Source organism: Rhopalosiphum padi, chromosome 4 (genome assembly GCF_020882245.1).
Source record: "Rhopalosiphum padi isolate XX-2018 chromosome 4, ASM2088224v1, whole genome shotgun sequence".
Classification (NCBI taxonomy): Eukaryota; Metazoa; Arthropoda; class Insecta; order Hemiptera; family Aphididae; genus Rhopalosiphum; species Rhopalosiphum padi.
The window spans coordinates 32,750,919-32,766,984 of NC_083600.1; the positions used below are offsets into that span (position 1 = coordinate 32,750,919).

Sequence of the window (16,066 nt, forward strand, 5' to 3'; positions counted from 1 at the left end):
TTTTAATATCGCTATTGTTATAGACATATTTCATACTTTTGAACTTTTATGAATAATATATTATAGGATTCACCTTGTATTTTATAGACTATATTACCTAAATACCTAATGCTCAAATATTTTTATACTTACTTATATATTTGTACGCCGGTGGTTGCCGGTCGATGTATTTGATTTTTAAAAAATCGTTGCTGTATATTGTATAAGTTAAGGAACCTAGTGTACTCATTGAATGGCTTTAGTGTTATACTGAGTTATACAATTATGTGATTTATGGATAATATTTACATTTTAGAAAATCTGTTTAAAGGAGAAAATTTTTATGGCAACGCAGAGCATTAAAATGTTTAATAATTGTTTTGCAAATCAATTATGTATATCATACGATTTAACTATCATTATATGTTAATATTATCTTCCTTTGATATTCTCCTCGAATTTAGAAGTATATATAATAATGATTATCACAAATTTAATGGTTGAACGGATAATCAAATTATAATCTTATTGTCTATTGAAATGGAGTAGTACGCTGTCCACTGCCTGTACTGAAAATAAGCAGTCATACTTAATCGACACTCAAATAACAATAATAACAATTAGTGCACTGATACAATTATTATAACATAACAAATCTATCAAATACCGTTTGATTATTATTATCATAACTGAGTTATTATTGATTAGACCTTGTTTGTATAGGTAAATTCCATTTATACAAATGTGTATCTACCCCGTTATCAGAATCCTTCAAAATTGCATTATAATAAACATTTCTATATTTTCTAGGATAAACTTAAAATTGACACAATCATTAAATGTAAATCTATAGATTATTTTAATATACTAATATGTTATGTTCTAAACTGTGCTCGAATTTAGAGGGGGAGGAGGAGGCAATTGAGAGAAATTTCTTTATTATATTTTTATAATATACATAAGAGCATCCTACTAATTATTTTTTTTAGAACATATTTTTTTAACATAACTAGGTAGGTGTTCTTTTGGTAATTGAAAGCATTAATTACCTAATTAATTATTTTTAATATAAATAAATGGTTATTATTCTAAAGTATTTATTTTAATCGATTATAAGAATTGTTACTGGCACATTGTTTGTTCGAGAATTAATTGTTGAGGTAGGTGGGACTTATCCCTCAAAAGTAGGTTTGAGTTCAATAATTTTTAGGGACAATTATTTTTTTTAAATCTTAGTCCTTCTTTTATTTTCCCAATTCGAGCACTGGTTCAAAATATACGCTTATATATAAATTATACCACAGGTAAGTATTTATTAATTACAAAAATTACATAATAAATTAAGGATTTGTTATTTCATATACAATCAAATTATTGATAAATAATTTATTAGAAAAAAAAAATGAATTTAAAACTACTTAGTGATACGTAAATTAGCATCATAAATACAGCCAACTAAAACTACTTATAAAATTAAATGCGGTATTTCACGGGATAAAATGTATTGTGTATGTTCACGAGTACACCTACACGTACAATAGACCACAGTAATATATATTATAATAAAATGAATTCAGTTAAGTATATGATTAATCTGGCGTTTATATACCTACGTATTATTATATTATATAATTATTGTACAATAACGATGATAAGACGCGTTCGATTAATATCTCTAAACGGTAAACATATTATAGTAAAGTTATCGATAGGTAAATCCAGTCGATTTAAAACAATTTTGTTTATTTGTATTGATATACATATAGTTTATACGACGAACATTTATATATTTATTATAATAGCTATATTATATAATTATAATACAATAGTATGAACGAAATATACGACATAAATAATGTACCTACATACGTAATTAATATCGATTATTACAAACCCACAAATAGGGTACAAGATTTGTGATTTTCGGTATCAGGTACATACAACAAGGGGAAGGGGGTGCATTAGGAAAAAACTATACACTAATGACGACCATCTGAAAGAGAGAAAAATAACACAAGTCCGTACAGTTAATATTATTCTATAATGTAGTAGTGTTCAGTGTGTCCCTGGTACCTAATATCATTGTCGTTATGAAAAATGTCTGCGAGCAATGAATAAGTACAGCGAAAGATGTCGGATTACGTTTTTTTCCGTAGAAGTTCTGTTTCCTTCATAAACGGGTTTAAGTGGTTGAATGCTGGACAACCCAGCTGGTAACAAAATTAGTATACTAGATTTCATGTTATTTAAAAATATAATTGGAATTGTTGATATGTGATTTTGTGAAATCTTGTGAAAAACACGCGTGTTCGCTGCAGGTTAGGTCTCGGGGAGGCCGTAGTAGAACTACTAATATTGGAGGCCATTTATAAAAAAAAATAAATTGCCGTGTATAAATACCTATATGTATTTGATGCATTCATAATATATTTTTTAGTGTTTTATAAAAATGGAAGTGGTTTTAAAAAATAAAAGTTTTAACTGGGTACATATGCTGGGTTACCACGAGGGTTCGAATTCCAAGTAGATATAAAACTGAGTCCATAACAATTTAGAATATTTGAGTACGGTTGATTTTTTAAATTATAAGTATATATTATGTGATATGAATATTTTCAGAATATTTAGAAGGTACCTATATATGCGGTAGAATCAGTAAATATATTAGTCTTTTAATATATAGGATGATTCACTAAACAAGCTCATCCTAATTTTTTCCTTTAATAGTGAACTTATTATTAAAATTCGATTATGTGAATTTTTAAATATACTTAAACACCATATTTTCAAATTCTGAGATTTTGTTGTTATAATTAAGTATAGTATCCTATAGCAAACAAATTTTTGTTTTAAAAATGAGAACCACCCCCACCCCTTTTTACTATTAATTATTCAATGGATTTTTTTTCGAAAACATTAATATACCTAGTTCAAAATTCGAACGAACAGTTTTTTAAATATTAAAATGATATTGGGGGGGGGGGGGCTAACTTCATACCCGTGACAATATGGTTGTATAAAAATATAAAATAGATATGATATCAAATTTATTATTTATTACACGTGAACTATTTTTTATAAAATATAAATACTGATAGATTAATGTTAGGTATTAAAATTTTCAAATTACCATAGGTAGTCATCATATATTTCCAAACGCATTATCCTTAGTACACAAATCAGTTAATTAATTAAAATTATTTGTTCGAATTTTTATTTTCACACGTCAACATTTTTAGGAATATTATCTCCCGAATAATATTTACAGTGAAAAAGAGGAGTTTTCATTTGAAAAACAGAAGTTTGTATTCCTACAGCATATACCTTAAGTAGTACAAACAAATCTTAAGAATTTAAAAACACGGTATTTACGTGCTATCCGCTGAAAATTCGAAAAATGATATTTAGAATATAGCTGTATTGTCAAAAAAGAAAAACGAGGCGAGCGTGCTTAATGAATTACCCTGTACACGATTTCAAGTCCAAAATCTGATATTTGGACTTGACACGGGTCGCGTGAACGCGGACGATACATATAGGTCAATAGCTATACACATATTACAGGTGGGATTAGGTCAGGTTGTCAACGACATGACAGGAGGGGTGTGGGGCGTACTTTATAATATATAATAATAATATGATGGTGTACGGTGCGACGACGGGTTGTCTATGTCACGGCGGAATACTTATTGTGACGCGGCCCCGTCACCCATTTGGTGCCGCCGTACCGACGGTGCGTTTTCTTCTCCACTCGGTCAAGGGTCTTCAACACGAACATGTCGGACCGCGCCCGGCACCGGTCCGGGGCGACCGCCCATCGAGGTCATTCGAACGCGGCGTTGAGCAGGTCGTCTTCGGATTTCCTTCGGGACTTGCACCGGTGGTCGCGTATCAGGCCCCGGTATGGCGCGCACGACTCTATATCGCATTCGCCGAACCCGTTTTTCTTCTCGTACGCGTAGTCCAGCGCGTCTTGCGACGATTTCGTCGGATTCAGCAGCGTCACCGTGTCCCCGTCGATCATGTCCGCGTCGAACAGCTCGTCGCCGAGTTCGGCGTACGCCACCGAGCCGAATCTGAAACATTTCGAAACAAAACGTACCGATTTAATACCAAAATGCCATAGATTCACGACACCGAATGACTTATAATGTGCACGAGTTCTTCTAGAATAAAAATAAAAATCCAAAGACACCGATAATGTAATTTTTATAACGATCATCATATCATAATCTATACATAGAATCGTTAGTAAATATCATTGATAAAGTTAAATGTATTGTATAGGTATATTACATTTTCGTTCAAAAATATTGCGCACGAGCGAAGTATTAATTCAGAAAGTAGGAAATAAAAGCATAGATGTAGCTACTAGAAATAATTTGGAAGTACAAAAAATTGTAAATAATTCCTAGACCTTTCATACGATGTTTATATTAACAATAGTTTCAAATGTATATTTATGTACTATATTTCAAAACAGTTAAAAGTTAAAAAAAATAAATACAATTTCAGAATTATTTTAACATGGTTTTTCTATAATGAAAATGATATTTATTTAAATTATTGCTAGTTTAGGGCGACGTGGTCCACTCTTGCTGGATTATCTAAATCAATAATTCCATTATAATTATTTTTCTTTATTTGAGGAATTTTTAATTGGTTTGAATTTGAACTAGAAGTAGAAAATAGATTGAAATTGGAGGACCGTCAAGTCTTTGTCATTTTTTTTCCAGTATTTTATTTTTATTTTTTAATAACCACTATAGAATCACTATTATGATATATATTATTATTTATATATTATATTAATATTGTTGGTTACATTTACATAAACATTAAAATATTTTATTTACATGGAAATTTGTCAATAACACAATTTAAAAGTTTATTTATGTCATAACGAGTTATAAACAAGGAAATTATGTTATGCGCTTGCATTCATTGGCTAACCTATAATCCAACTATAGATAAAGGAAAATTCGTTATTCTACGATAAAAGTTATTTTGTCAATATAAAATGTAATATTATTATGATTATTGTACCATAAATAACTAAATATCTGTGACCTGTGCTATACAATATTAAATAAACTAAAGATTATTTAATATTAGCTGGGAAAATAATATGTAAGTAGGTACTTAATAATATTCCTCAATAATACATAATAGGTATATTATACTATATAGTACAATATTTTTATATTTATTAATAATATTTACTTAAAAATAATGAAAATATAACAGAATAGACTTTTATTTTTTATGGATGCACCTTCTAGCTATGTATAAAATGAAGAAGACTGAAGTGATTCTCCAGCGGTGATCGTTTGATGTAGTTATTGTATATGTGTGGTGTCAATAAAGTACTCATAATTTAATTATAATAGTGTTTCAGCTTATATAACTACTCTGTATAATATTTTGGTTAAAACCTGGATTTCAATGCAAAGTGCATTATTTTTCGGATAATTTAGGTACTAGGACAACGCACTCCAAATACATAATTCGTTTCATTTAAAGGGATACTTCAATAGTGAAAATTATATTTTACATTTAATTTTATCGATTTAAAACAATTGTTTAGCATAAAACAAATGCAGGTAATTTTACTAATATTTTGTAATGTACTTATACCTTTAGTAGAACATTATATCAAGAAATATTGTTTTCATAATATTTACTTTAATAGTTTCTAAGCATTTTTTATACATATTAAATGATGTCATTCGTTCTATATAATATGAATGCGATAACGTCTTTATCTGTCTTTAGTGATTATCAGATTTGAATCGGGATTCCAATAAATAACAACTAATTGGTCAGTCGATGATAAATCATCATGATCAAAATTTATTTTTAGTATATTGTTTGTGTATTATGTGTACCTTTAAGTTTGGTATTTTGTTTTTGTATTATTGTTAGTCTAATAATAAGACAAAGAAGCTTTAAAAATGCCAAAAATTAAATCGTATTGTTTTATTATTGCTATTTGCTTGCATAGTTGCGCACCTATTAAAATAATTTTGGCTGTTTTTTAGTAGAGCATTATTTGATAGTTTTTAAGTTACCTCTATTGCTCTCATACACTTAAAATATTATACACGGCACATGCGTGACACGTAGAACGTACCTATATAATATTTTTAAAAGTTCTATTCGCATACGCGTGCACACAGACGCATAATAATAATGTGCACAAGTAGACCGAGTAGAGAATAGAGATATATTATGACACACTCCGAAGCTGTATATTATATTATATTTATTATGACGATTTCTGCGCGTATTGTTGTGTTGCGTGCAGATTCGCACAGTTTATTTCACCCGTCGGAGAGCAGATAATAATAATATAGACTTCGTGCAAACTGTGCGCATCTGCTGCGACGTGATACCAAGGGAAACGACAAAAAATCTACTTATTTTTGTTTTCCGCAAAAGCCGATAACGATATTTTTCACCCTCATCGCTATTACATGAACCGCGGTATAATATACGTATCTGTAGAGATGTAGAAACGCATTGTGCCATGCAAATTAAATTAATTGATTATTATACTGTTTGTTTAGACTGGGTTGGGTAATGGATAAATTTTCTTTTTACGAATTCAGATTGAAACTAAGAATTTTTACACGATACGTAGCTTATATTATATTTTAAAATATATTCTGTAGTGAACAAAGCACTTGTTCACGGGTACAGCAGAAGTAATCATAGACGGTAGACATCGTTTACGCGTATAGCATTTCTATGTGGTAGGTATAGAGTTATTTCATAAGTCGAGTGTTTATTTCGGGGACGTAAGTTTTCGATTATCTCAGTAATTGTTTAAAGCGTATTAAAGAAGTTAATGCCCACAATGTTTAAATTGTGTAAAGATGCAACCAACCAAGACCTTTTTTTCAATCTCTCGCTTGCAGAACGTATGAAAAACTGTTAAGTCCATGTGCAGGCTCAGAAGCCAAGGTGAATAATTATATTACCATTTCAAATTGAGAAACGTTCTACGTATAGTTTCTTTGGTGTATAGACAACTATTTAATTTGTAAATATTATATCCATAACTTTATCATATACTCGTATGTGCGATTTGGAAAGAGGGGGTACCTACTGAGATATTTTCAAAGACGTAAAAAATTGCATTTAGTAGGTATTTTAGCTGTACAGTGTACATCTATTTTTATGCTGATTTTTTTGTAAATAAGCTTAGCCAATAAATTTACATCAAACTATGGTTCCTATATTATGAGCTTAATTAATTTTCATGTAGATCTAGTGTCCATAATGTTCGTGTTATCAGTAAAATGATTTTATTACACAATATTTTACGACGGACGGAGAATCATAGGCATTGGACGTTCACTTCAAGATATTATGCTGATAAAACCAAAAATGTCTCTTCGTAGTACCTACTAAACCATGTGTTTGAGATTATTTTCTATAAAAGCACTACTTAAAACTTTTTGAGCACTTAATCAATCCGAAAAAAATGAGCGGAGAAAAAGAAGAAAAAAGATAACTATGATACCATTAGGTAAATTTTGGAGTTTTAAAAATGTATTTATCAAAAATAATTCATCTGATTCATTTCATGTCGTTAATTTAACAGTCACATTTCAAAATTATTATCCAAGATAAAATTAATAAAATAAAACTGATTAAAAATGTTTATGAAAATTAAATACTTGGAAAAAAGCTATATAACAAACAAATTATTATTAAACATTAAAAAAATGTAATTGTACATTTTAATTCATTGACCTGTATATTCCTAGTAATTGTATTCTATAATAATAATTAGCGAAAGACATACCAAACATTGTTGTATACAATTACTTTAAATGTTTTATTTTGTATAATTTTTTATGAATCATAGCCTTTGTATCAAGATTGTAATTCTTTTGATAAAATTAATATTTTGTCTTCTATATAATAAAAATATAATACCACATACACTATCGACTGAGTTGGTTAACAAAATCTATAAATAAAAGTAATGAACATTTAATTAATATTTCTGCTTTGATTAACTTGATATAATAATATATAAATTGGAGAGAAAATTATTCAATTTATAGAAATATGTCGTTCTTTATTGATCTTTTGACAAGTGTATAAATGGAAATTAATTAACATAAATAAATGAAAGTACAGAAATCATTCATCCATGATTAGTTTAAGACATATTTTTGGTACTGAATAATATAGCATATTATATTTCTGTTTAAAATATCAATTTCATTAATTAATTTTTTAGGCAGATATCAGAAAAGCCAATAACCAAAATATTACTTTTAACAAAACTATTTACGTTTTCTATTGACAACTAATCAACAAAAATCCTGATAAGTTATAACCTAAATATAATATAATAACGCAAGAACACATAATTCATTAGATCTTTCTTAAACAAATTAAAAGATGTCGTTTTTTAAAACTTAATGCGTCGTGGCTCCCAGGGGAGTCGTCGGTTATTATCAAGGGATCCGTGTCCGTAGTAGAAACTAAAAATGTTTCCTATTGTTATTATGCTTTTTATTATTAACATTATTCGTATGGGAGCCGTATATTTGACTTTAAAACCAAAAGGAGCCGTGGATCCAAAAAGGTTGAAAACCACTGCCACATTAGGTAGAGGCTATCTACTCATAGAATTAGCTAAAATCCACTAAACTTGTTTCCATACAAAATTCGTATCAAATTTAAATATTTTCATTGAAAATGTAACTGTAACAGTTATATAAATTACAAACTTCTTTACGAGTTAAAACTTTTTTTGATATCGTAATTTATTATTTTGAACCTACGTAACTTAACATTCGATACTATTTAAGGTAAATAAGAAAATTTCTCTTCCTCACATTATATTTATGATATAATATTATTTATTAGTTTTTTATTACTAAATGTACAATTTAAATGTATAGATTGGTTTATATTGTATTTTGTAGTGAAAAAATAAATAAAATGTACAGGTATCCTAATTTTCAGGTTAAAAATGGTTGGAATTCTACGATTATTAACCTCCAGTATTTCAATATTAAGTAGTAGTAATTCTATTTTACTAATTTACATTAATAAAAATACAGATAACTCTAAATGTTGACAATTTTTTTTAGATTTAAAATTTTCTAATTGTTTCTGATTTTGAGTTTCTAATAAAAAGTCTCGTAAGTTGCGAATTGAATTTATTCAAATATATTTGTATTGTTATTTACTTGGTCTTTCAGTACCTATTTGGTTATTTGTATATATCAAAAGAGTAAACTTTAAAGCTATAATTATTATAGTCAATTTTTGGAAAATTGAGGACCTAGTTAGGGATCCACCTATTGTAGGTTGGATACATTGACCCGGCATATAACTGGTGTTTGTTTTTAATGTACATAAAAGTATAAAGTTTAAAGCTGTATTTGAGTGTTTAATTATTTCTCATCTCTGGTATAAATCGGACCTAATCAGAGAAATAAAACGAACTAGTTAGAGTTTTATTATAAAGGCTTTTCCTCTAGCCAACACATATTATTTTTTTAAATTTAAAATAGTACTTCAATACTTAATATAACACAAATAAAATGTTTAACCCTACTATAATATGCAATCTAAATGTTCCGTTTCAAATCAAAATACTATTAATGTTAAGATAATTGCAACTATATACAAATTAACTACATGTAACAAAACCTACCAAACTAGAACGTTGGAACATGTCCATATTGAGTTGGTTCGATTTTGGTGTCTCTTAAATTATGTTAAATTATGATTAGTGATTACCTAAACTAAAGCAAATTATTCAATCCATCGATGTTCATGTTTGCTTTAACAATTATTTATGAACGTTTCGAAATGTTTCTGATTTAAGTTGACTAAAATGTAATCAATTAATGGGGAATTTCATTAAGCATCTGCTTTTGTATCTCAGATCATGTGTACATAAATTATTATTTTATAGAAATTCAAAATTTGTATAAATTATTTATTTTTAGAATTTTTAAAAATGATTAATTTTACAATTGTAAAATTTTCGAATTCTGGTGAAATACGTACATTATTGTTGAAAAACTCAACAAAAGGTAGTATTTCTTTTTTTAATGAATGATTTTAAAACAATATTTATATTTTAAAATTAACATAAGTCATGTTATAAATCATCATTATATAAAAACATGTCAAAAACCGGTAGGAAAAAAATTAAAAAAAAAATTCAAAATTAATTTTTTCCAGAGATTATTATATTTGCATTTCATATATTGCTATTTAATTTTTTTAATTTTCAGTTTCATTAATGAATAATTTAATTATATATAAATTAATATTATCGTCATATAGCAGCTTTATTACTATGTAGACTACGGACTACCTACTGTCAGGTAAACACTAGACAATATTAAATCTGCATAAACACGGTCGTTATTCGTTAGCATAAAAACTTAATAATAATAAACGCGAAGTTGCAGTATAATACTATAATGCAATTATTTACAATCAACACTTTAAAACGTGAAATGTTTTTCGTGACTTGGATAGTCAAATATTTTATATTGGTCGAAAATGTAACATAATAATTATTTAGAATGATTCACCAAGCACGCTCATCCTTTCTTCTTCTTTTATAATAATAATCATCATATACAGTTTAAAAGACCAATGAGGTCCAACACTGCTATCACAAACTTACTTTTGTATTATAATAATATGGTCATAAACAATTTGATTTTTGGAATTTTTAAATAATATTCTTTAGGATTATATTTTAAAAATATTGAGATTTTTCATACTACTTAAGGAATATTCTGTGGAGATACAAACGTCTATGTTTAAATGAGAAACTTTTTCTTCTACTGCAAATTATTTAGCGGATATTTTAATGAGAATAATGGCGTATCGATTATCAAAATCAAAATTTAAACTGATAGTTTTTGAGTTATTCAAATTTGCGTACAAAGGACAATAGATTCTTGATAACGGGTTTGGAAAATAATATGGTGATTTGAAAATGTCAATAATTATTCAAAAATCTGGAAAATGTTAATCTTTTCACATTTATAATTTATAAAAACGGGCGAAGTATAGTAAACAAGAGATCTAATATTACGCGTACTTACATTTATTTTTTATTTTTCTAAACCATTTTAAAGGGCTATTTTATAGGTATTTAATATAAATATTTCAATAATCGTGAAACTACTCGTTTGAATTTTAAATTAGGTTAGTTTTCCAAAAAATTAAAAAAAAAATTCAAATATATTTAAAAATTAAAAAAAAATAAAACTGAATAAATACATTTTTTAATGTAAAATGGAAGCGATCATGGTTGATTATTAATTATGAACTAATACCTACTGCAAGTTATTATTTCACACTATTGATAGTATACAGAGTGTCTCATTTTGTGGTTTGTCACCCACCTGCCTAATAGGCGTATTCATTTACTCCTCTCTGACTAACTCCCTCACGGGTCCTGCCATAACTTATTAAATTGTGCATAACCATTAGAATATTAATTAATGTAGATTTTAAAGTCAACGCTTGAATTATTTATATAAATTAACTCAACGTGTATTTTGTATATATAAATTATAAATATTGGATTATTATTAAAAAAAAACCTGATAGTAACAATTTTAGTTATTTGTTTTATTTTGAGTATGTTTTTTTTATAGTCTTCCATTTTGGCAAAGGAGGGTTAAAGATGTACCTATCATAAATGCTTAATCAATATAAATTAAAAATTAAAAGTTTCATATAATAATATGTAAGTTAAACATATTTTTGTATAACCAAAAGTGTTGAACCCACTCTTTATACGACTCTGATTGTACATATAAAGGTACATTATTTTTTAAATGATTGTTAGAAAGATAGTTTTTCAAAAACGTTAATGGAACGGCGAGTAATATTTAAGTAAGTCATAATGTATGAATTAAGGATAAAAATCATTATTAATTGTTTTGCAAAAATATAAAATAGAAGCATGTAAAAGTTACTATTTATTATATTCACTATTTAGACAATATTTATTATTTACAAAACATTATAAAATTTTAGTAGATTAATATTAATTACTAAAATGTTCATGGACTTATTATTATTATTAGTTTATAAAGTTAAATAAGCTATTAAATTAATTTATTATGTAGTAGATTGATATAATTTTTTTCGGAAATATTGCATTTATTATATCATTAGTATTTAATTATTATTATTATAATATATTATATTGTTTATATCATATTTTATCAACTTGTATAACGTGTAACACAAAATGTAATAACATCTTTCTGTAAAAACCGTAAAACAGTAAAAGTAGTAATTATAATTAAATAATATTTAAAAATAAATCAAAAATGTTATTGCGTATAGTAAAATTTATAATAATATAAAATACATAAAAGATCCCACGAATAATGTTTATAAATAATTCATTTATCGTTATTTATCATTTAAATAAGTAATTTAGTCCAAATACGGAACTTAAAATCCATATAAAAAAATAAAACTATGTATTTTTAATAGTTGTATACATAATATATAAGAATAACTTTTGTGGGGTCTTATATTGAATTTTCAAGAATTTTAACACAGCCCAACGAATAATATTTTTGTATCGACATTTATAGAAAAAAAAACTAAAATATTGATAGTTGAAAAGTTGATTATATCTATAAATAGCTCAAATATAACTATTTTATTTTGATAATTTAATTGTAAATAAAAAACAATAATATAAACATTTAGTGAGCATTTTAAATATCTATTGTTATTTGTTTTTGTTATATATAAAAAAATGTATAAAAATTCTCGTTTTTTCTTGTATATAAAAATAAATACTGGACATTTTTAAGTTTGACATCTCCAAAGTACAAACTAGATACAATTTTATGTCAAAACCATCTCTATTTTTGAAAGTCAAAGCATCTAATCAAAAACTTTTCGTGTACAAGTATACACACACACAAAAAAAAACACATTATGATAAAATCAATACAATCATCGCTCCTCTCAGAATCTAAAAATAAGTCTGTATCACATCAATACACTCCTTAAATGGTATATAAATCGAAATAATTTAAAATTTCTTAAAAATTCCAAAAATTAGAATTTAAATAAATCTATTATTATTTTGTCAAAGGAAAAAATTGAAATAAGCACGGTTGGTGAATCACCCTATATAATATGTACTTATTATCAATTATGCATATTGTATATAGCTTTAATTTTGATCCTATAGTTCAGTAAACAGATTCTATGATCAAAGGCTTTGTGATGTAAATGCGCGATGATCGTGGCACGGCGTATATACCGATATGTAATCAATAAATATTAAATAGTTTATTTATATTGTACTTTCGATTTATTATAATACATAACTATATTTAAATATGTCTGCAAACATGTCGACAACGATATTATTTTTGCAAAAATATTTTCGTTTAAGAAGCGAAAATTAATCATAACATTTTATATCTTTTCGATTAGTATTGCTTTTTAAATGTTTTAAATCATTTATTTTACATTTAAACAGAGTGGACCTAAATTGCTATACGAGTAAAAAAACGTTTCGACCGATTTCGTTGACTTTGCTACAGCTATACAATGTATACATATTATTTTTTTTATGACTATTCCATGCTATAACGATTTGGAATGTTTGAATTATTAATAAAACGGTAAATTATCTGTATGATACAACCCTTTAACAATTAAAATAAAATATGAAATCAACAGGTTATAATAAAACAAATAAAATATGATTTTATTGTGCATATTAATTTAAGTTAGAAATGCACGAATATAGTTAGTTGTATGCATGCGAATGGCATGCAAGTGATTGAAAAATATTTTAAATAAAATATATAGGTAGGTATATATTATATATACATGGATATAGAAAGGGAGTTATTAAAGCGTAAGTTACTGTGTTTCACCAAAAATTTGTCAAGATATTAATGAAAAAATACCACTAACGGATGAACACCACAGTTCTATCGAATGCTATTATTAAGAAATTTGAAAAACTACTTCACTGAAGTATGCTTTGTGTTGAAATGTCCATTCCACATACAGGAGAGTAGGGTGAAACATTTTGAGATTTTTTACCGTTAAAAAAAAAGTTTACACTGAGTGGCCGAGCTCTGATTGGAATCCAAAAGTTAAAATGGACAATAGTGGAACTATACAGTTATGTATACTAATATACTATATAGGTATTGACAGTGTTTGAGTGTCCGGATAATAATTAATAAGTATATATCATATCATCATCTATGTATATTTTACAATTATTCCATGTACTAAAATTATTTCATTTTCATAGCTGATAGATTGAAACGGTCTAATTGAAATTACGGTACGAAAATATTTCGAGGAAAAAATCAATCAATCATTTAGTAGGGAGAAGGGTATCGTAAAATATCAGAAAGCAGTGAGCCGCGCAGTCACCTAAGATAATTTGAACGACGGCAACAGCGGCTTATATTCCTGCTTCGTATAAAAGCTGCGGTGTTCTGTATAATGTACAAGTCTTGCGATAAAACGATAATAAACAATTATTTATACTCGTATAGTCGTATAATATATATTTAATAAATATTTTTCTATAACAAAAAATAAAACATTGGATATCAGCATTTTCAAAAATTGTTCCACACACTACAATTTTAATAAATAATAATGTCGGTTACGTTTAAAAAGTATACAGGAGTTGGAAGTTTATATGACGATTTAACAACATTTAAAGTATTTGAGTTAATTTATTATATCATAATTCTTGTTTTTCTAAAATTGTAAGTGATAATAATATACACATTATATAAAATTTAAATAATATTAAATTACATATAAATAACTGGCGAATACTTTTAAAATGATATCGTGAAACTATTCGTTTGCTTATACATTTGAATGTATATAATATAAAATCATAATGTTTTTAGTAAAGTATTTTGTACACGATGTCTATTTTGTATTATAAGTCGAAAAGTTGCAATAGCATACTATTACTATAACCTAGGCATTGGTACATATTTGTATTTATCGTACTTAAAAGCAACCAGTATTATAGGAGCATATTTTTATAAGTATTTAAATATGAATTTAATTTTTGGTTTTATATTTAAAAGATAATATTAAAAAAGTGCTTCATTCTTTTGGGATTTGTCTGTTGACTTTGTTCCCACTTAATTAAAAAAATATTTTTCATCTATAAAAATGTGAATGTACCAAAACAAACTTACAATAGTTCTTGAGTTTTCATATAGGTACGCGTAAGAACTTAAAATATTTGAAATATATATTTTTGAATGTACGTATACTTGTAATTAAATATTTATTGGTAAACTTGTTTGAATTATTATTTGAAATTAATTTGAAAAGAATTTGTAACCTATAGTGGAATACACTCACTTCGTTTATTTTTGGGAAGTTTATTATAATTTTTATGTGAAAACGAACATGATAATATTATACTCATTACAATACGTCGTAATAACATTTTACAATAAAAATAATGTAATGTAGCTCTACCTACGAACACGTATATAATATATATATATGTACGCCACACGCATTAGTTTATTCTTGGAAAGTGCCTATAAAACGTATACAATAGTGATTCATTTAACGAACACACTCATTATTTTGATAAGTATAAGTATTAACGTTTTTGAAAAGTTTTTAGTTATTAGAAAGTAATTTTTACTATTTTTATAGTTTTAATTTTATTTTTTATTCTTGATTCCAAAACAGAATATTTTTTGGAGTGCTTAGATGTATAAAAATTGAATTTTTATGAGTATTTGATGAGTTATAACTATTTTAAGTTTTGATGAGCAGATGAGTGAAGTGGTACAGCCGTACAGGAGTACACCCCGCAAAATGTTGATCCACTTCTCGGCTTGTTCAAACTTAAAATATTTTAAATTAATAAGTTACTTGTCTTAAATTTGACTTATATAGACGAAGTACTCCGTACAATATTCTGCTTCAAAGTACGAAATTAAAACTAAATGTTGCCATTCGAAAGAGAACAATTTTTAAAAACGATAACGATAAATAAAAAGTAAAAAATATAATTGTTTACCATTAA

General features: G+C 26.6%; 1 protein-coding gene across 5 annotated transcripts in view; it reads right to left on the reverse strand.

The window, feature by feature from the left end:
- Positions 1-1,261: 1,261 nt before the first annotated feature.
- Positions 1,262-16,066, reverse strand: part of LOC132929025 (uncharacterized) — a 162,188-nt gene continuing 147,383 nt past the window's right edge. For all 5 annotated transcript variants that reach the window (XM_060994053.1, XM_060994050.1, XM_060994052.1 and 2 more), the window contains one exon: positions 1,262-4,055. In XM_060994053.1, the coding sequence (XP_060850036.1) occupies positions 3,803-4,055 (253 nt within the window). In that variant the 3' untranslated portion in view covers positions 1,262-3,802. The remainder of the gene's footprint in view (positions 4,056-16,066) is intronic.